General features: G+C 41.7%; 1 protein-coding gene across 4 annotated transcripts in view; it reads right to left on the bottom strand.

Annotated features, from left to right (window-relative positions):
• LanB2 (laminin subunit gamma-1) overlaps nt 1-22,673 on the bottom strand; it is a 168,866-nt gene that overhangs the window by 3,751 nt on the left and 142,442 nt on the right. For all 4 annotated transcript variants that reach the window (XM_070099616.1, XM_070099617.1, XM_070099619.1 and 1 more), the window contains 6 exons: nt 19,531-19,731; nt 18,175-18,350; nt 15,109-15,239; nt 13,602-13,725; nt 13,291-13,462; nt 11,723-11,980 (listed from right to left, as the gene is read on the bottom strand). In XM_070099616.1, the coding sequence (XP_069955717.1) occupies nt 11,723-11,980; nt 13,291-13,462; nt 13,602-13,725; nt 15,109-15,239; nt 18,175-18,350; nt 19,531-19,731 (1,062 nt within the window). The remainder of the gene's footprint in view (nt 1-11,722; nt 11,981-13,290; nt 13,463-13,601; nt 13,726-15,108; nt 15,240-18,174; nt 18,351-19,530; nt 19,732-22,673) is intronic.

The following is a 22,673-nucleotide window of genomic DNA, read 5'->3' as shown; positions in this document are numbered from 1 at the left end:
CCCGTGTTTCTTATTCTCGTGTTTCCAAACGTCCCCCCACTTCTGGGGTCCCATCTTCTGCAGCCTCCTCTGTTGTTACCCCTCCCATAGCCACTACGGCATCTAATCCTTTTGCTGTCCTTGGCTCTGACGTCCCGACTACAACTCAGTCTGTTCTCACATCTTCGTGTCCTTCCTCACAAGCCCCAGTATCGACAAGACCTCGTACGACACCTAATACCAATCGCCCCTCTACTCAGAAGTCCAAAAAATCCACATTGCTCAAATCTTCTTTGCCCCTTCCTTCCCTTCTTCCGCCTCCACACTTTACCTTTCCAGTCTCTGTACCTAGTTCTTCCCCTCTCTCTGGCTCTATTACAAGTGTGGAGATTCACCCTCCTCCTCGTACTATGCCTTCCACCCCCGTCCCCTCCCAAGTTTCTCCCTCTTCTGTCACCTCCCAGGTTTCTGCCTCTTCTGTCCCCCCCCACACTTCATCTCCAGTCCCTTACACTTTTCCCTCCCCCTCTACTTTGGTACAGTCCATTACTGTCCCAATCTTTACTCACCCTCCTCCTCCTATCTCCAATATGGTCTCCCATACATCTTTGAATTCAGAAACACTTGAAGCCATTTCAGAATATATTGCAGAGACTAAACCTTCAATGGACACTGATTCACTTCCTGTTCCTTCTCTTCCCTCTCCTCCATCTTCACAACCCCATTCTTCGCAACGCTCCGTTCCTTCGCTACTTGAACATCTTCCAATGCCACCACACGTTGACTTTTCTAACCCCTCTAGTCCGTAGGTGCCTTTACCTACAGATTCCTGATATTTTCTTCATCGCCAATCATGGCCTATTTACAGTGGAATATCCGCGGCCTCAGGGGTAATCGGGGTGAGCTTCAGATGTTGCTTTCCAGGTTTTCCCCTGTTGGTGCTTGCTTACAAGAACCAAAATTAAACTCGGCTGTTTTCCAACCTATCTCAGGCTATAATTTATTGTATTCTTCGGATCCTTTCTCAGATGGGACCTTTAATGAAAGTGCCCTTCTTCTACGCAATGATATTCCGTACTGTCAACTATTTGTCCATACATCGCTGCATTACACTGCAGCCCGTATCCACTTGAATAAGTGGTTTACAATATGTTCTTTATATCTCTCTCCTTCTCGAGCATTTTCTATCCCAGACTTTGCCTTTCTTGTTTCATCCTTACCACCACCACTTCTGTTACTTGGTGATTTTAATGCCCACCATTTCCTCTGGGGGGGGTCTCATTGTGACTCACGTGGCATTCAGTTGGAGGCTTTTCTTGCCTCTCACCCCCTCCATGTTTTAAATACGGGTACTCCCACCCATTTTGATCCTCGTACTCATACTCTCTCTTGCATCGATCTATCAGTCTGCTCTTCCTCCACTGCTCTAGACTTCACCTGGTCTGTTCTACCAGACTTACATGACAGCGATCATTTTCCGATCATTCTTACTTCTCCTTCCTATTCACCACCTTTCCGTAGCCCTCGCTGGCAGTTTGATCGGGCAAATTGGGATCTTTACTCACACCTCACTGCTTTTAGTGAGGTTCCTTCTTCATCCTCCATTGATGAGCTCCTACACATCTTCTCGACGTCAGTTTATACCGCAGCTTCTCATTCTATACCCCAAACCTCAGGCAGGCATTCTCAGAAGTGCGTGCCTTGGTGGTCTCCCGCTTGTGCTCGTGCAGTACGTTTGAAGCGTGCTGCATGGGGCAGGTACCGGTACAATAGAACCGCTGAGAGACTTCTTGATTTTAAGCAGAAGCGTGCGATCGCTCGCCGTGTCATCCGTGAAGCTAAACGCACTTGTTGGCGAGACTATGTTTCCACCATCACCTCTGCTTCTTCTATGAGTGCAGTCTGGAAAAAAGTGAGGAAATTGAGTGGTAAATACTCTCCTGACCCAGCTCCTGTTCTACGGGTCGCTGGTGTTGATGTAGCAAACCCTCTCGACGTTGCCATTGAACTTGGCACACATCTGGTCCGTATTTCCCGAGGGCTCCATCTATGCCCCTCGTTTCTTTCCTCAAAGTCTGCCAGAGAGTTAGTGCCCTTGGACTTTTCTTCTCTCAGAGAAGAACAGTATAATGTGCCTTTTACACTTCAAGAACTGGAGGCAACGCTCTCAGCTTGCCGATCATCGGCAGCTGGGCCTGACGACATTCATATTCGTATGTTACAACATTTACATCGGTCAGCCCTTGTAGTCCTCTTACACCTCTTCAATCTTATTTGGGCACAAGGAGTTCTTCCCCAGCTGTGGAAATCTGCCATTGTTCTTCCTTTCCGCAAACCGGGTACTACTGGACATGATGCCTCCCACTATCGCCCCATCGCTCTTACTAGTGCAGTTTGCAAAGTGATGGAACGTCTCGTAAATCGACGTTTAATGTGGTATTTAGAGACACACAACAGTCTCTCCGCTAGTCAATATGGCTTTCGTAAGGGTCGTTCTACCATAGACCCCTTACTTCGCTTGGATACGTATGTTCGTAATGCCTTTGCGAATAATCACTCAGTTATTGCCATATTTTTTGACCTTGAGAAGGCATATGACACAACTTGGAGGTATAATATTTTGGCCCAGGCCCATTCCTTAGGCCTCCGAGGCAATCTACCATCCTTCCTTAAGAACTTTTTAACTGACAGACATTTCCGTGTTCGAGTCAATAATGTTCTTTCCCCGGACTTCGTCCAAGCTGAAGGTGTCCCTCAGGGATGTGTTCTAAGCACAACACTTTTTCTCCTTGCTATAAATGATTTGGCCTCTGTTCTTCCACCCAATGTTTGGTCATCACTCTATGTTGATGACTTCGCTATTGCTTGTGCAGGCGCTGACTGTCATCTTATTGCAGTTTCTCTCCAGCATGCGGTCGACCGTGTTTCCACTTGGGCCACCACGCATGGGTTTAAATTTTCAAGTACCAAAACTCACCAAATTACTTTCACTAGACGCTCTGTTATCTCCGATCATCCTTTGTACCTCTATGGCTCCCGTATCCCCGAACGTGATACAGTCAGGTTTCTAGGCCTTCTCTTTGACCGTCGGTTATCCTGGAAACCTCACATAACCTCTCTGAAGGCAATTTGTCACAGCCGGCTAAACCTTCTTAAAACCCTTGCTCATCTTTCCTGGGGAGCTGATCGTCGAACTCTGCTTCGCCTACATTCAGCCCTCGTTTTATCGAAACTCGATTATGGTGACCAGATTTATTCCGCGGCCTCTCCTGCTACTCTCTCTAGCCTTAACTCTATCCATCACCAAGGTTTACGTTTGTGCCTTGGTGCTTTTCGCTCTTCCCCTGTTGAGAGCCTCTATGCAGAAGCGAATGTTCCATCCTTGTCTGATCGCCGTGATGCCCATTGCCTTCGCTACTATGTACGCTCTCACGATCTACACAATCCTTCCATTTATAGAATCGTCACCGATATTAGTAGACATTCTTTATTCGTTCGCCGCCCCTGTTTGCTCCGTCCCTTTTCTCTTCGCCTACATTCACTCTTGTCTTCCCTTCAGTTACCACCTTTATATGTTCATGTAGCATCTCACTTTTCCCTACCCCCCTGGGAAGTTCCAGCTGTTCGGGTCTGTTCTTTCTCACTCCCTTGCTCGAAAGCTCAACTGCCTACGGTGGCTTCCCGCTCTCTTTTTCTTGATCACTTCCATTCCCATTCTCATGCCACTGCTGTGTACACAGATGGCTCTAAGTCTTCAGACGGCGTCGGATTCGCAGCAGTGTTTCCGGACAGCGTCGTGCGGGGACATTTACTATCTTCAGCTAGCATTTTTACTGCTGAACTGTATGCCATTCTTGCAGCACTTATTCGTATCGCATCTATGCCTATGTCATCATTTGTAGTAGTCTCAGACTCCCTTAGTGCTCTACAGGCTATACGAAACTTTGATACATCTCATCCCCTAGTTCTCCGTATCCAACTTTGGCTACGCCGTATCTCTACCAAACATAAAGATATTGTTTTTTGTTGGGTCCCTGGTCATGTCGACATACAGGGCAATGAACAGGCAGACACTGCTGCGCGGTCAGCAGTACATGACCTACCAATTTCCTATCGAGGTGTCCCATTTCTTGACTATTTTGCTACAATAGCTACCCACCTTCGCACCCGTTGGCAACAACGTTGGTCAACTCTGCTCGGTAACAAACTTCATTCTATTAAACCGAGCATAGGTTACTGGCCGTCTTCTTGTCATCAGTGCCGAGGTTGGGAGACCACTCTCTCCCGCCTTCGCATTGGCCACACTCGTCTTACTCATGGGTATCTCATGGAAAGGCACCCTGCTCCTCTCTGTGAGCAGTGTCAAGTTCCAGTATCGATTAGCCACATTCTGTTAGACTGCCCTCTCTATCAACGAGCACGCAGAATTTACCTCCAACGTCGTCTTCGTTCTACTACTCTCTCTTTACCTTCCCTTCTTGCTGATGGACCCTCCTTTAATCCTGACTCTCTCATTGACTTCTTGACAACGACTGATTTACTCCACAAACTCTGATGATACTTTTCGCACTCCCCTCAGCCCTTTCTAGTTCAGTCTCTTGCTGCCCTTTACCCTTTCACCATCCACTGCCCCGCTGTTATCCGTAACCTATTACTCATTCATCTCCCTTTTGCCACCTGATGCCCTCGCTTCCTTCCTGCCCTGCAGCGCTGTATAGTCCTTGTGGCTTAGCGCTTCTTTTTGATTATAATAATAATTGAAGCCATTTCAGAATATATTGCAGAGACTAAACCTTCAATGGACACTGATTCACTTCCTGTTCCTTCTCTTCCCTCTCCTCCATCTTCACAACCCCATTCTTCGCAACGCTCCGTTCCTTCGCTACTTGAACATCTTCCAATGCCACCACACGTTGACTTTTCTAACCCCTCTAGTCCGTAGGTGCCTTTACCTACAGATTCCTGATATTTTCTTCATCGCCAATCATGGCCTATTTACAGTGGAATATCCGCGGCCTCAGGGGTAATCGGGGTGAGCTTCAGATGTTGCTTTCCAGGTTTTCCCCTGTTGGTGCTTGCTTACAAGAACCAAAATTACACTCGGCTGTTTTCCAACCTATCTCAGGCTATAATTTATTGTATTCTTCGGATCCTTTCTCAGATGGGACCTTTAATGAAAGTGCCCTTCTTCTACGCAATGATATTCCGTACTGTCAACTATTTGTCCATACCTCGCTGCATTACACTGCAGCCCGTATCCACTTGAATAAGTGGTTTACAATATGTTCTTTATATCTCTCTCCTTCTCGAGCATTTTCTATCCCAGACTTTGCCTTTCTTGTTTCATCCTTACCACCACCACTTCTGTTACTTGGTGATTTTAATGCCCACCATTTCCTCTGGGGGGGGTCTCATTGTGACTCACGTGGCATTCAGTTGGAGGCTTTTCTTGCCTCTCACCCCCTCCATGTTTTAAATACGGGTACTCCCACCCATTTTGATCCTCGTACTCATACTCTCTCTTGCATCGATCTATCAGTCTGCTCTTCCTCCACTGCACTAGACTTCACCTGGTCTGTTCTACCAGACTTACATGACAGCGATCATTTTCCGATCATTCTTACTTCTCCTTCCTATTCACCACCTTCCCGTAGCCCTCGCTGGCAATTTGATCGGGCAAATTGGGATCTTTACTCACACCTCACTGCTTTTAGTGAGGTTCCTTCTTCATCCTCCATTGATGAGCTCCTACACATCTTCTCGACATCAGTTTATACCGCAGCTTCTCATTCTATACCCCAAACCTCAGGCAGGCATTCTCAGAAGTGCGTGCCTTGGTGGTCTCCTGCTTGTGCTCGTGCAGTACGTTTGAAACGTGCTGCATGGGGCAGGTACCGGTACAATAGAACCGCTGAGAGACTTGTTGATTTTAAGCAGAAGCGTGCGATCGCTCGCCGTGTCATCCGTGAAGCTAAACGCACTTGTTGGCGAGACTATGTTTCCACCATCACCTCTGCTTCTTCTATGAGTGCAGTCTGGAAAAAAGTGAGGAAATTGAGTGGTAAATACTCTCCTGACCCGGCTCCTGTTCTACGGGTCACTGGTGTTGATATAGCAAACCCTCTCGACGTTGCCATTGAACTTGGCACACATCTGGTCCGTATTTCCCGAGGGCTCCATCTATGCCCCTCGTTTCTTTCCTCAAAGTCTGCCAGAGAGTTAGTACCCTTGGACTTTTCTTCTCTCGGAGAAGAACAGTATAATGTGCCTTTTACACTTCAAGAACTGGAGGCAACGCTCTCAGCTTGCCGATCATCGGCAGCTGGGCCTGATGACATTCATATTCGTATGTTACAACATTTACATCGGTCAGCCCTTGTAGTCCTCTTACACCTCTTCAATCTTATTTGGGCACAAGGAGTTCTTCCCCAGCTGTGGAAATCTGCCATTGTTCTCCCTTTCCGCAAACCGGGTACTACAGGACATGATGCCTCCCACTATCGCCCCATCGCTCTTACAAGTGCAGTTTGCAAAGTGCTGGAACGCCTCGTAAATCGACGTTTAATGTGGTATTTAGAGACTCACAACAGTCTCTCCGCTAGTCAATATGGCTTTCGTAAGGGTCGTTCTACCATAGACCCCTTACTACGCTTGGATACGTATGTTCGTAATGCCTTTGCGAATAATCACTCAGTTATTGCCATATTTTTCGACCTTGAGAAGGCATATGACACAACTTGGAGGTATAATATTTTGGCCCAGGCCCATTCCTTAGGCCTCCGAGGCAATCTACCATCCTTCCTTAAGAATTTTTTAACTGACAGACATTTCCGTGTTCGAGTCAATAATGTTCTTTCCCCGGACTTCGTCCAAGCTGAAGGTGTCCCTCAGGGATGTGTTCTAAGCACAACACTTTTTCTCCTTGCTATAAATGATTTGGCCTCTGTTCTTCCACCCAATATTTGGTCATCACTCTATGTTGATGACTTCGCTATTGCTTGTGCAGGCGCTGACTGTCACCTTATTGCAGTTTCTCTCCAGCATGCGGTCGACCGTGTTTCCACTTGGGCCACCACACATGGGTTTAAATTTTCAAGTACCAAAACTCACCAAATTACTTTCACTAGACGCTCTGTTATCTCCGATCATCCTTTGTATCTCTATGGCTCCCGTATCCCCGAACGTGATACAGTCAGGTTTCTAGGCCTTCTCTTTGACCGTCGGTTAACCTGGAAACCTCACATTACCTCTCTGAAGGCAACTTGTCACAGCCGGCTAAACCTTCTTAAAACCCTTGCTCATCTTTCCTGGGGAGCTGATCGTCGAACTCTGCTTCGCCTACATTCAGCCCTCGTTTTATCGAAACTCGATTATGGTGACCAGATTTATTCCGCGGCCTCTCCTGCTACTCTCTCTAGCCTTAACTCTATCCATCACCAAGGCTTACGTTTGTGCCTTGGTGCTTTTCGCTCTTCCCCTGTTGAGAGCCTCTATACAGAAGCAAATGTTCCATCCTTGTCTGATCGCCGTGATGCCCATTGCCTTCGTTACTATGTACGCTCTCACGATCTACACAATCCTTCCATTTATAGAATGGTCACCGATATTAGTAGACATTCTTTATTCGTTCGCCGCCCCTGTTTGCTCCGTCCCTTTTCTCTTCGCCTACATTCACTCTTGTCTTCCCTTCAGTTACCACCTTTATATGTTCATGTAGCATCTCACTTTTCCCTACCCCCCTGGGAAGTTCCAGCTGTTCGGGTCTGTTCTTTCTCACTCCCTTGCTCGAAAGCTCAACTGCCTACGGTGGCTTCCCGCTCTCTTTTTCTTGATCACTTCCACTCTCATTCTCATGCCACCGCTGTGTACACAGATGGCTCTAAGTCTTCAGACGGCGTCGGATTCGCAGCAGTGTTTCCGGACAGCGTCGTACGAGGGCATTTACTATCTTCAGCTAGCATTTTTACTGCTGAACTGTATGCCATTCTTGCAGCACTTATTCGTATCGCATCTATGCCTGTGTCATCATTTGTAGTAGTCTCAGACTCCCTTAGTGCTCTACAGGCTATACGAAAATTTGATACATCTCATCCCCTAGTTCTCCGTATCCAACTTTGGCTACGCCGTATCTCTACCAAACATAAAGATATTGTTTTTTGTTGGGTCCCTGGTCATGTCGACGTACAGGGCAATGAACAGGCAGACACTGCTGCGCGGTCAGCAGTATATGACCTACCAATTTCCTATCGAGGTGTTCCATTTCTGGACTATTTTGCTGCAATAGCTACCCACCTTCGCACCCGTTGGCAACAACGTTGGTCAACTCTGCTCGGTAACAAACTTCATTCTATTAAACCGAGCATAGGTTACTGGCCGTCTTCTTGTCATCAGTGCCGAGGTTGGGAGACCACTCTCTCCCGCCTTCGCATTGGCCACACTCGTCTTACTCATGGGTATCTCATGGAGAGGCACCCTGTTCCTCTCTGTGAGCAGTGTCAAGTTCCAGTATCGATTAGCCACATTCTGTTAGACTGCCCTCTCTATCAACGAGCACGCAGAATTTACCTCCAACGTCGTCTTCGTTCTCCTACTCTCTCTTTACCTTCCCTTCTTGCTGATGGACCCTCCTTTAATCCTGACTCTCTCATTGACTTCTTGACAACGACTGATTTACTCCACAAACTCTGATGATACTTTTCGCACTCCCCTCAGCCCTTTCTGGTTCAGTCTCTTGCTGCCCTTTACCCTTTCACCATCCACTGCCCCGCTGTTATCCGTAACCTGTTGCTCATCCATCTCCCTTTTGCCACCTGATGCCCTCGCTTCCTTCCTGCCCTGCAGCGCTGTATAGTCCTTGTGGCTTAGCGCTTCTTTTTGATTATAATAATAATAATAATAACAGGTCTCTAGGCAGCCACTACCACAACAGAATCAAATCTTCTATTGAAGATTTTAAAAAATGACATATAAACAAGAATAAAAATTTTGCATTGAACATGCACAATATACTAAATTCGAAGCTGTAGTGTGTTTACAGATGACAAAAAGCAGATTGCAGTCATCAGCAACCAGATAATGAAGCCCACTAAAATAATCAGTCACAGTATTAGATATCAAGAAAGTGATACTGCAGGATCAAGTATCTTGGGTTTTAAAAGAATGTTTAGAAAAACATCGATCTTTTCTGAAAAAAAAAGCATTGTGCTGATATTCAAAAAATGATGGGAAGCAATAATCTTGAACCCTTTCACTGTTCAGCCCCTCAATCTGAAACTTGTACACAATGTCCGAGACTTTAAAAAAAGAAGAATGGTAGAGAATTGTTTATTGAAGGTAATAAAACAAAGTACGAAATTTGATAGAAAATCGAAGAAATTAAGTTTTCACGAACTTGGCTGCATCAGCAATATTTACGCATTGGTGATTTTGCCCACTTCAAATCCTATTTTAGGCCAATTACGTAGTTCCAGTCGACCAAATTCTTACCTGTTTCACTAGTATGTTCCCCAATCAACTATTTTAACTACGGTACTGTGCCTTTTTTGTTATTTAACTACCCAATAATCAGCAATTAGTAATTTGGTCAATTTCAAAATAGGGTGTAGAATTAACAATACAGGGATTCCTGGCACTAAAATAACATTTCCTCCATTAATTTTAAAAAGTCAGCAGTCTCCCACTGAGGCAGGGTGACCCAAAAAGAAAGAAAATACATTCATCATTCAACATTTTCACCTCATACATAATCACTGTTTTTGCAGAGGCACCCAGATACAACAGTTTAGAAGAATATATAACATATACCTCCAAACTGGCAATATCCCAAACCCTTCCTTTAAAGTGCAGACATTGTACTTCCTATTTTCAGTACTCAAGTCTGGCTATATAAAAACCAGTTTCCCTGAATCCCTATACTAAATATGGCCCCTCAAGGAAGGTTCCTTGATGTTGGTGAGGGGCTCTTGATTTAGGGAATTGGATCTGTGCTCCAGTTCCCCGAATTAAGCCTGAATGCCTTCCACATCCCCCCCTCCCCAGGCGCTGTATAATCCTCCGGGTTTAGCGCTTCCCCCTTGATTATAATAATAATAATATACTAAATATTACCCTGCTCACACTCCAACAGCTTGTCAAGTCCCAAAAATCAATCGTCTCCATTTACTCCTATCATGCTTACACATGCCTGCTGGAAGTCCAAGCCCCTTGCCCACAAAACCTTTACCCCCTCCCTCCAACCTTTTCGAGGACAACCCCTTCCCCTACAGATTTATATGCTCTCCATGTCATTCTACTTTGATCCATTCTCTCTAAATGTCCAAACCACCTCAATAACCCCTCTTCAGACCTCTAATACTTTTAACTCCACACCTAATTTCCACACACCAAATTTTCTGAATATTTACACCACATTGCAGCATTTACAACCCAAGCTTCACACCCATATACAAATAACCTGCACATAGGAGAGAGGAGCTTATGACGACGTTTTGGTTCGACTTTGACCATTTATAAAGTCACCCTAACAGAAAGGAGAGGCAGAGCCAGTATACATATATAGGCAAGCTGGCGGGGATAGGACAAGAGAGATGGGAGTAGCTGCAGTAGTAGAGGTAAGGCAGATAGTGGAAAATGTAACAGTAGTGGTAGTGCATAGTAGGAAGAGTGATTGGTGGGACAAGAAATAGAAAGGTGAAAAGAAAAAGGAGGCAAAAGTGAAGGTCATAGTAGTAGTAGTGGAGTCAAAGGCCATGAAAGAGGAGCACTGCAGGAGAGTTAAGGGCCCACAAGGGGTAAGATAAAAAATGAAGGGGGTAAAAAAAAAGAAGTAAAGGATATGACACTCAAGGCAGAAAGAAACCCAAAACAAGAAAAAGAAAAAAATAGGAAAGAGGAGATAAAAGAATGAGGTTAAGTCATGCGTGTTCTTTGTTTTGGAACATTCTTTGATACATATAATAATTGGAACATTTACGAATGTAATGGGAAAGAAAGGCATCTACAGAGACAAAGCTAGGACTAAGGTTCATACAAGGAAAGTTGTGTATAAGAGGATTCAACAAGACAGTAACTGTGAAAATTAAAAGTAGGGTAGGCAGTTTTAGTAGAAGAGCCGTCTATAGGATGACTGATCTCTAACAGAAAAGAGTACTGTTGGTGCCAGAAAGCCTAACACTTCTTTTGTACTCCTTGAGTCTGTCAGAAAGAGAATGGTCAGTTTCTCCAACATAATGAAGAGGATGAGAGGAACTTGAAATAGAGTAGACATAAGGGCATCTATAGTGAGAGGAGAGGTACGAACCAGATTAGCGCGAAAGGTGTTAGTCTGGTGAAAAGTAAGTTTGGTGTCTAAGGAATGGAGAAAATTATTAGAGATTAGAAATACAGGGAAGGCAGAGAACAAGAGATTTCCCAGGTCAACTTCTTCATCCAAGGAATTGAACTTGTCCTTTCCTTTCTTGGATTGAACCCAATTGCCTCCCATTCAACAGGTTAGGTGCTTTCCCCTAAATACAATAATAAAAGGTGGAATATTAGAATTTAGAAGACATGTAACCTAATCTAGTTGTCTAATGAGAAAGCAAGCAATAAGGAGCAGGACATTACCTATTCAAACCCCTCAGGTTACTTGTATCTGAGTACAACAAACTTAATTATTTAAACAACTCGTAGTATATAAATGAGCAAGTGCATATTAATGAAAAGTAATTTTGTTACATAAGCAGAGTACTGTAAGGAAAAATACCCTCAAGAACAGTAAGTGTGTTTTTGGCCTCTGTAAGTGTCTTTTCTGCCTTCTTGATAGCATTGCTTGCTTGGCCCTCTGCTGTGGAAGTATCTGAAAGGAGTTCAGCTGTAACTTGCTGCTGTGTCCATCCACGATTCTTCAGTTCTGAAGTTTCTTCAATCTGAGTCTGAACGTCCACGAGCAAATTGCTGCGATCATCCATTAACTGCTGTGTTTCAGTCTTCAGCCTTTCAGCCTCGCGGGTGATGGCCGTAGCTTTAGGAAAAAATAAGAGGTTATTATTCATAGGTCATTAAGCAAATAAAAAAAAATTTAATGAATGTGGAACAGTTATTAGTTAAATCTTCTATATTTGTATAAATTACAGGAAATCCTCTTATAACAAAAAGTAGAAAGGGGTTACCCTTAGCAATTAGATAATAAGGCAAGAAAGCAAAGTAGATACAACAATGTAAGTTGAATGCCAACTAGTTCAAGTTTTAGAAGCACAATACTCTTCAAAACAAACTTTACTGCTGAGAATGAATCCCTTCATCATGTAACCAGTGTGTGTTACCCTTCTGCTAATGAAATAGTTATGTTTGAAGCATATGCTGTCCACTTACAAGTAGCAAGTAGGATCACTTCAGCTTGTTTCTGCATCCCTATGCAATGGGAGCTATCGAGTGCAAGCTCATGCTTATTTGTAGTAATTTTAACCTGTACTCGCCAGTAATATTCTCAAGGCTACAGTGATAACTCATTTACTGCAAAAAAAAAATAACTGCCAAACATACGTGAAATATTTGGTTGTGTTGATGAAAAATCAAAATCTGGGGCAAAGGAAACCAAGAAGAAATTAACTGCCTTGATGTATGCTAATGTAAATGACACACGAAGTCAAACTAATTGTCACAGGAAAAAAAGTGCATGTCCATATTTGTTTCAGTATTTTAAAATGTTACCAGGTGAAACAAGTATGCCTGGAATATAAAAGAAATTTCCAGTGACTGGTTTAACTCTTTTGCTACTTACCTTTTTAAACTTTTTATGCCATGACGAACATCAAAACATCATAACAGGTACTGAAGACAATTTTGTACAATGTACTATACCTAAGGTGAGTATATGTTCACTGAGGAGGAGGATACAGGTGCTACAAGTGGTCTGGAAGGGGTCACAGCAACACAGGCCTAACATTTCATTAATGAAATATGCCTCTAAGACATACAACACATTATTCCAGATGTTAATAAAATATCTATTACTAGACTAAATATGACAGTAATTAATTAATGTTCCACCTGATCAAACTGAGTGACTGGAAATTAATGATCCTAAATGTTGCAAACAAACAAGATAATAAAGTTTAGGTAAAATAATCTTTATAGTACAGAAATTGTTATTCAGTGGGAATCATCCAGCTCAACAGGTTACATGACAAAATTTAAAAAAAAAAAAAAAAAAAAAAGTATTAAACACAAGAACTTAATATTTATTAAAGAGGCTTCAAAAGACTTTTGTGCATCCTCATACTAGATATTTAAAAAAAAGGTTCCTGTAAATAAACAAAAACAGTCATTTACCTTGATCCTTCAGCTGGGAAGCATCTATTACTGGGATGGCAATACTAGATGCCTCTGTGCTGAAAGCCAGTGCTTCACCGTATTTGTCTTTGGCAAGTGCTCGTGATTCATTGGCCACTTGCATTGTCCTTTCATGTGAAGCTGAAAGGTCACGCACCTGACTGTTTAGACCCTGAAACAATGACAATCCAACAATGTTGTGATATTTGTTGTAACTTCAATGTTATATCACTACAGTACAGTATTATTTACAATATCATATATGTATTAAGATTCCAATAACCTTACACAGAAATTAACAAACTGCTTACCTTTATAATATCAGTTATGTTGCGCTGATCATCAAGTGCCTTGCGAGCTAATAAGTAAGCTTCATTGGAGATATTGCGAGCTTCATAAGAAATCCTCTCAAGACTTTCAGCTTCGTCTTCTTGTCTGTTGAAGTTGTGTGCTTTTATTTAAATGTTTACTTTCTGAAGATTTTACGAATACATACCTACATGTGCCAATTTTAGAAATCGTTCTTTTGAAGCACAAAATATAACTAGTAAAAAATAACAGGTAAAAATTAACATGATTTTGTAAATTTGAAGACTGATTTTTTTTTAAACATGTCAGCTGTTTCCCACTGAGGCAGGGTGACCCAAAAAGAAAGAAAAAAACTTAATCATCATTATTGTGCATGTTAATAAAGCCAACAGGTTAAGTCATCCCCTCTTCATTTTTTGAGTTATTATTGGATTTATGTGATTTGCTGTAGCAGATCATCAGGTACAAATACCATAGATGAGGAAATAATGCTGCTTGAGGAACATAGTAATATATCTTGAATGTGTGTTGTAGTATGTGAGCATTGAACTTTAATTGCAGTCAAGGTGCAGACTTTAGAATTCCCCCCCCCTCATTATGTCTTACAATGAATCACTTATCATTCTGAGGTGCAAATTTTTAGCTCTGTTTCCTAACATCATGTAGAAAAATATTAAAAGTGAGTCCACTGGTAATCATCCAATGGATATCAGTGTTATTGAGAGTATGTAAATGGATCTGAATGCGAGATAATAAAAGTTGTCATGTGCAAACTGAACAGGTTTAGGTACCTAGGAAGCATTAGCGTAGATGAGGAAAAGAATAGGGCCAAGGACATTACCCTGAAGTACCCCTATGTTGATAGGTTAAACTGATGAGGTTAGTCCGCCATTAATTAAGGTAGGACTTCAAGTATGATCTCTGACATAATGTTCTAATTTAAGAAGCAAAATGTTGTGGTCTACTGTAGTGAAAACTTTCTAAGGTCTATGGAGACCCATAGGATACATCCCCACTCTGAAGGAGGGGTGGGAATGTTGTAGTTTGGAGAGTCACCTGAACTGTGATGCCAGCATCCTTCTAGTAAGATAGTGGTTGATTAAATGACAGTGAAAATGTTTTCTTTGTCAGGTCACCCTACCTTGGTGGGAGATGGCCAGTGTGTTAAAAAAAATTGAGTCAAATACTTTTATTATTGCATTCATACTTTTTCCTTGCCTGAAACCAAACTAACAAGGATTAAGTATATTGTAGAACACTAAAGTAAGAGTAAGCCAATTTGTAAATTAGTTTTTCAAAGATTTTAGATAACAATGGCCTATAGTTACTGATATCAACTGGGTATCCACCTTTATGTAGTGAGATAATCCTTGACATCTTAAGTATGGGTGGAAAGGTTCCGGTTTCTAATGATGTGCTGAACAATGTTGTATAAGGCTGAACATTTTAGAAAAAGCAATACTATAAGATTTTATTTCATTAATAAAAAGCAGTATATGCCATACTTACTCATCAGCCAACAGACGAGCTTCCCTAGCAATTTCTGACATGCGTGCAGACTGCTGGCCAAATTGGTTGGAACGATCAAAAGCCTTGCCCAATGCATCATTTCCTTGCACATCTAGGTAAACTTGAGCATTCTGTGGAGGGTATTCATACATGCAATTATTTACTATTTGTTTTATTAATTGCCTTTTCATGTATTTTCAGCATTTTCTATTAGCACAGTCAGACCTTCAAGTTCAGAAAATTCACTTTAATCAACATTCTTTAGTAAAGGGCTTTTCAATAAGCATTGCCTATTTTTTTTTTTTTTTTGGCTTGGCACTTGACCCCTAAACTGAAAAGTAAACAGGATTTCATTCAAAATGCTCTTATGGTGGTCGCACTCCCAAAACTCTCTTCTTTCTGGACTTCATTTCTCATAAATGTCAATATAAATGAAGGTAAAGCAGTTTTTTAGGAGACACTGTTTCTAAAACAAAAATGAGATCAAACAAATGGAATTTGTGAATTTTGAACTTGAACCTGTAATAAACCTAATCTCTGCATGCTGGGAGGTCTGAGTGTACAGGTAGTGAAAGAATCTGGATGTGAGTTAAGTGTTCACATTTGGGACACGAGGGACTGAGAGAAAACCTGTGATACACTAAAAACCAGAAAATTCAGAGAACTCTGCACCTGCTTGAGTTTAATTTAAGATCAAAAAAATATTTTCTGCTTTCTAACTAAAATAATCAAGAGAGCCCAGGAAGCTGGAAAGCAGAATCAAAAGTAGGCAAAACAGGTTTAGATATGTAGGTCATTCAAATGAGTGAAGTAGTCGCTGATCGCCATGACACAATTCAATCCTTTCCCTGTAGTATTCCACCTTATGAGCCAACTGCTCTACAGGCTTCTACATAATCAAACCATGATCCACAAATATGCAATCTATGTCACCATCACACCAACCTGGTGCAAATAAAGGTATCTGTAATTACAAAATGATAGTATTTGCTAACAGGAAGGCAGCACTAAATATCAAGATTAAAAGTAATGACACTATGGTCAACATTAGTAATATAAGATAATATGTGTAGATGAATGGTTCAGAGAACCGACATGTTGATAAATTAGACACATGTGCAACTCTTGGGTATCTTTATTGAGGAAACGTTTTGCCACACAGTGGCTTCATCAGTCCACACAAAGGAGAATCTTGAAGAACAGGAGGAGAATGAGATAATCAGTCCCTCAACCTTGAGTCAATGTGGTCAGTCCATCAATGTTGAATAGAATACGGCATACGTGCGGAGAAGGAGCTTATAAACCGTTGGCAGGAGAGGTGCAGCAGTCATAGGTGGTGTCACATTTGTTCAATGTGGACTGGCCACATCGACTCAAGGTTGAGGGACTGATTACCTCATTCTCCTCCTGTTCTTCAAGATTCTCCTTTGTATGGACTGATGAAGCCACTGTGTGGCGAAACATTTCCTCAATAAAGATACCCAAGAGTTGCACATGTGTCTAATTTATCAAGATAATATATACATTAACATTTTTAATCTTTGAAGAATTGGCAACAGACAGAACCAAGTCCAATACAGTATATGTATTGCCACCAAGGTGGGTGGTTGATAATACATTCTCATTATTATTCAGATTTATCAGATCCAAAAACTCACCTAACCATGTCAGGGCTTCCATTGTGAACAATCAACCCAGAAACTTAAGTCTCCACATACAAAAAAGATTCAATATGACAACCAAATTCATCAACAAACAAGGAATCTGTGCCATTGGTGTCAGGGTAATAAACACCCATTAGTCTCATAATCTACCAATGATAACTAACTTGAATGACACAACAGGCTAACCAAGGGACATTTGATGAACACTCAATAAAAATGAATAAATGACTGCAACTCCACCACCCTGAGTAGCTATTGCTCTTGAAATGTGATAAACCGAAAAAGGATCTGCGAAGAGCAGCTGCAATTGCTGCTATGTTGTACTCCACCATCCATTCTTCTGTCAGTCATGGAATACCCAGAGAAAACTTTCAAAATTTCAATGACATGCAGAATTCTATTTCTTATTTGAGCACATATAGGTACCAGAGTGTTGTAACTATTAAGACAAGTACCTGAGAATACCATATTTATTAAAACATTCTCTGGAATATGCACAAGTACTAAAGTGTTTTAACCACAGTATTAAAAATCTCTGGAGCATACACAGTACCAAGAGTACTGTAACTATTTATAGACTCTGGAGTATACAAACTTAAGGATGCTATGCTGTACAGTATTTGTAACTTTTCTGGAAATAAATTACTTTGAGCCTTAGCACCTCTCTTAATTACCTTCCTCCCCATCACTGCAATAAATAATTTGTAGTATTAAAGGCAAAAGAAAAGAAATAAAATGAAGACAGCAGTTAGGCATTGCTGGAAATGTTTTGACTGTAGCTACTGACTAGACACCCGGTGGCCTGGTGGCTAAGGCTCCCGCTTCACACACGGAGGGCCCGGGTTCGATTCCCGGCGGGTGGAAACATTTCGACACGTTTCCTTACACCTGTTGTCCTGTTCGCCTAGCAGCAAATAGGTACCTGGGTGTTAGTCGACTGGTGTGGGTCGCATCCTGCGGGACAAGATTAAGGACCCCAATGGAAATAAGTTAGACAGTCCTCGATAATGCACTGACTTTCTTGGGTTATCCTGGGTGGCTAACCCTCTGGGGTTAAAAATCCGAACGAAATCTTATCTTAACTTATCACCTGAAGGGTACCCAGGTCCTTAATTTGGTTAACTCCTCTCAAGTAAATTCTAATTAAAAAATTTCTTCTTCCTCTTTAACAGAGATGGTGGTGGTAGAACTCAAAGTTATCATTCATGAAAGGTCAAAATTAGTTCCTGCCACCTAAAATTATCTTTCCCTTTATCCCAAAAAACTAACATGATTCCATACCTAATAATCTTAATAAACTTTTACTTAAGAATCAGGAAGTCATTAGGGGCATAATTATCTACATTAACAAATTTATTGTATACTGTATATAAAATTACAGCATTTCAAGAATATTACTTACTTGAAGAGCCTCTCGAGCTCTCTGAATGATGTCCTCAGCTTGTGTGATGTTAAATTCTCCCAGTAACGCCAAGCCTGCACCACGACCCGCTGCCCGCCGTATTCCATTCAGCAATTCTTTTACATCATTGATACGTTTCTCTAGTTCCTCAATGTGTTGCGCTACAGTTTTGTCGCCTGTAAAGTTACCACAAGAAATGCGATGAAAGATTTGTTCCATTTCATATCATTAAGGATACACACACACACACACACACACACACACAATAGCCAAAAGTTGAAAATGTAAAGAACTAGGTAACATACAATACACAGTTCTTTCTAGCCCTTTTACATTTTAACTTCATCAATACTATTTACTGATTTCCAATAATTTTAACAAAGCATGTCACATCAGTTGCATATTTATCAATTTCAGAGTGCAGAAAATTGCACTATTATAAAAAAAAATGTATTTTCTGAGAAAGTTTTCCAAAATCCCATCCTTATTAAATCTGTCTTGCTTTATTTTGTACTAAATTAAAAAAAAAAAATAGGATGAATCAGTTTAGTAATCACAATGAAAGTAACACTGTGCCAGAAGCCTTTCTTTTCACTGTAGCATGCAAAAGTACAGCAAGTCTTGAGCTTCAAGATTTTTTAAATAGGTTACTCTTGGTGAAATGTCTTCGTGAGGTAGAATCAATCAATGTGTCTTTTATACACTCCTTTCTCTTTGCAACTCTAAGAGTCACATACCAGAGCCTAGGTTAATCATTTGAGTTTGCTGAACAAAGAGCTGGTGCAGCAAGTGTTGGTCATGAGATGCATCACAGCAGTGACTGTGCCTCCTCACCTACTACATAGTGTGACACAAAAAAAATAGGGCTGCAATAACATATGAAAGGAAAAGAGCTGAGACACCTCGCAGACTTCCACAAATCAGCACTGGAAATTGCTGAACACCTTGTATGTCTATCTTGTATATATAAATACAATCCCTATATTTACATTTGTGAATCTATACAGTACATCATGATCAATAATCCCCTTTCATATATCTGTCAATCTCTTGGTGTTTTTTCATACCAACTCCCAAATTCCTGCCCTACTTTCCACCTATCTATTTTTTTTCCTCTCCACTCCCTCTTATCTCCATTCTCTCTCTCCTTACTTGCTCTCTCAATCCCACTTGCCCTCCAGTTCTCACTCTTACTCTCACCCTTTCTCTTTTCACTCTTCCTCTTATCCCCACCCTTTATATCTCTCTCATTGTTCATCTTGACTCCTCATTCTTATCCCTACTTATCTCACTCTTCTCTTTCCTACTGTTGCACATTCTGCAGTCTTAGACACCAAAAAACTACCTTATACTCACCTCCAGAGCGAGCAGCTTCCCGAGCATCAGCCCATAATTGCTCCACTTGTGTCATGACCGTTGATAATGTTTTTTCAAAGTCCTCATCATTCAACACAGTTGGATTGCTTACTATGTCTGCAAGGAGACGTTCCAGTTCCGCCAACCTCTCCCGATGTGCACTGACACTGTCCAGGACGAGGTTGTAGCATGGAGGGCAATCTGTAAAGCAATACATAAGTAAATATAGGACTTGTTTTCTTCAATTAATATCATTAGATACATGGCAATGGGTAGTGGAAACTATGCTCTCCTGAAGTAGATTAATGAGAACACCAGACAACAGATGGGGCAGATGAGAGACAACAGTGCAACACTTCCTCTCACCACGGCAGCCACGTGAGCAATGAGAAGTCACTGAAGTGTCGCGGCAGGCCGTGACATAATGCTAATGGCTGCTACCCAGCAAAATGCACTAATGAAAAAAGACCCCCCCCTGTATGGTAGGCCTTCGATTTTCGTCACGGCATTATGCCGGGGCGCTTACCCGGCATAATGCTGTGACAAGCACTGTGTGTGTGTGTGTGTGTGTATATATATATATATATATATATATATATATATATATTATATATATATATATATATATATATATATTTTTATATATATATATTTTTATATATATATATGTATATATATATATGTATATATATATATATATATATATATATATATATATATATATTCTTTCTTTCAACACACCAGCCGTATCCCACCGAGGCGGGGTGGCCCAAAAGGAAAAACGAAAGTTTCTCCTTTTACATTTAGTAATATATACAGGAGAAGAGGTTACTAGCCCCTTGCTCCCGGCATTTTAGTCGCCTCTTACGACACGCATGGCTTACAGAGGAAGAATTCTGTTCCACTTCCCCATGGAGATAAGAGGAAATAAACAAGAACAAGAATTAGAAAGAAAATAGAAGAAAACCCAGAGGGGTGTGTATATATATGCTTGTACACGTATGTGTAGTGTGACCTAAGTGTAAGTAGAAGTAGCAAGACTTACCTGTAATCTTGCATATTTATGAGACAGACAAAAGACACCAGCAATCCTACCATCATGTAAAACAATTACAGGCTTTTGTTTTACACTCACTTGGCAGGACGGTAGTACCTCCCTGGGCGGTTGCTGTCTACCAACCTACTACCTATATATATATATATATATATATATATATATTTATTTATTATCACACTGGCCGATTCCCATCAAGGCAGGGTGGCCCGAAAAAGAAAAACTTTCACCATCATTCACTACATCACTGTCTTGTCAGAAGGGTGCTTTACACTACAGTTTTTAAACTGCAACATTAACACCCCTCCTTCAGAGTGCAGGCACTGTACTTCCCATCTCCAGGACTCAAGTCCGGCCTGCCGGTTTCCCTGAACCCCTTCATAAATGTTACTTTGCTCACACTCCAACAGCACGTCAAGTATTAAAAACCATTTGTCTCCATTCACTCCTATCAAACACGCTCACGCATGCCTGCTGGAAGTCCAAGCCCCTCGCACACAAAACCTCCTTTACCCCCTCCCTCCAACCTTTCCTAGGCCGACCCCTACCCCGCCTTCCTTCCACTACAGACTGATACACTCTTGAAGTCACTCTGTTTCGTTCCATTCTCTCTACATGTCCGAACCACCTCAACAACCCTTCCTCAGCCCTCTGGGCAACAGTTTTGATAATCCCGCACCTCCTCCTAACTTCCAAACTACGAATTTTCTGCATTATATTCACACCACACATTGCCCTCAGACATGACATCTCCACTGCCTTCAGCCTTCTCCTCGCTGCAACATTCATCACCCATGCTTCACACCCATATAAGAGCGTTGGTAAAACTATACTCTCATACATTCCCCTCTTTGCCTCCAAGGACAAAGTTCTTTGTCTCCACAGACTCCTAAGTGCACCACTCACCCTTTTCCCCTCATCAATTCTATGATTCACCTCATCTTTCATAGATCCATCCACTGACACGTCCACTCCCAAATATCTGAATACATTCACCTCCTCCATACTCTCTCCTTCCAATCTGATATCCAATCTTTCATCACCTAATCTTTTTGTTACCCTCATAACCTTACTCTTTCCTGTATTCACTTTTAATTTTCTTATTTTGCACACCCTACCAAATTCATCCACCAATCTCTGCAACTTCTCTTCAGAATCTCCCAAGAGCACAGTGTCATCAGTAGAGAGCAACTGTGACAACTCCCACTTTATGTGTGATTCTTTATCTTTTAACTCCACGCCTCTTGCCAAGACCCTCGCATTTACTTCTCTTACAACCCCATCTATAAACATATTAAACAACCACGGTGACATCACACATCCTTGTCTAAGGCCTACTTTTACTGGGAAATAATTTCCCTCTTTCCTACATACTCTAATTTGAGCCTCACTATCCTCATAAAAACTCTTCACTGCTTTCAGTAACCTACCTCCTACACCATACACCTGCAACATCTGCCACATTGCCCCCCTATCCACCCTGTCATACGTCTTTTCCAAATCCATAAATGCCACAAAGACCTCTTTAGCCTTATCTAAATACTGTTCACTTATATGTTTCACTGTAAACACCTGGTCCACACACCCCCTACCTTTCCTAAAGCCTCCTTGTTCATCTGCTATCCTATTCTCCGTTTTACTCTTAATTCTTTCAATAATAACTCTACCATACACTTTACCAGGTATACTCAACAGACTTATCCCCCTATAATTTTTGCACTCTCTTTTGTCCCCTTTACCTTTATACAAAGGAACTATGCATGCTCTCTGCCAATCCCTAGGTACCTTACCCTCTTCCATACATTTATTGAATAATTGCACCAACCACTCCAAAACTATACCCCTACCTGCTTTTAACATTTCTATCTTTATCCCATCAATCCCGGCTGCCTTACCCCCTTTCATTTTACCTACTGCCTCACGAACTTCCCCCACACTCACAACTGGCTCTTTCTCACTCCTACAAGATGTTATTCCTCCTTGCCCTATACACGAAATCACAGCTTCCCTATCTTCATCAACATTTAACAATTCCTCAAAATATTCCCTCCATCTTCCCAATACCTCTAACTCTCCATTTAATAACTCT

The sequence above is a fragment of the Cherax quadricarinatus genome, chromosome 68 (assembly GCF_038502225.1).
Source record: "Cherax quadricarinatus isolate ZL_2023a chromosome 68, ASM3850222v1, whole genome shotgun sequence".
NCBI classification, from domain to species: domain Eukaryota; kingdom Metazoa; phylum Arthropoda; class Malacostraca; order Decapoda; family Parastacidae; genus Cherax; species Cherax quadricarinatus.
Note: the sequence above shows the minus strand (reverse complement) of the source record. Positions and strands in the feature narration are given on the sequence as shown.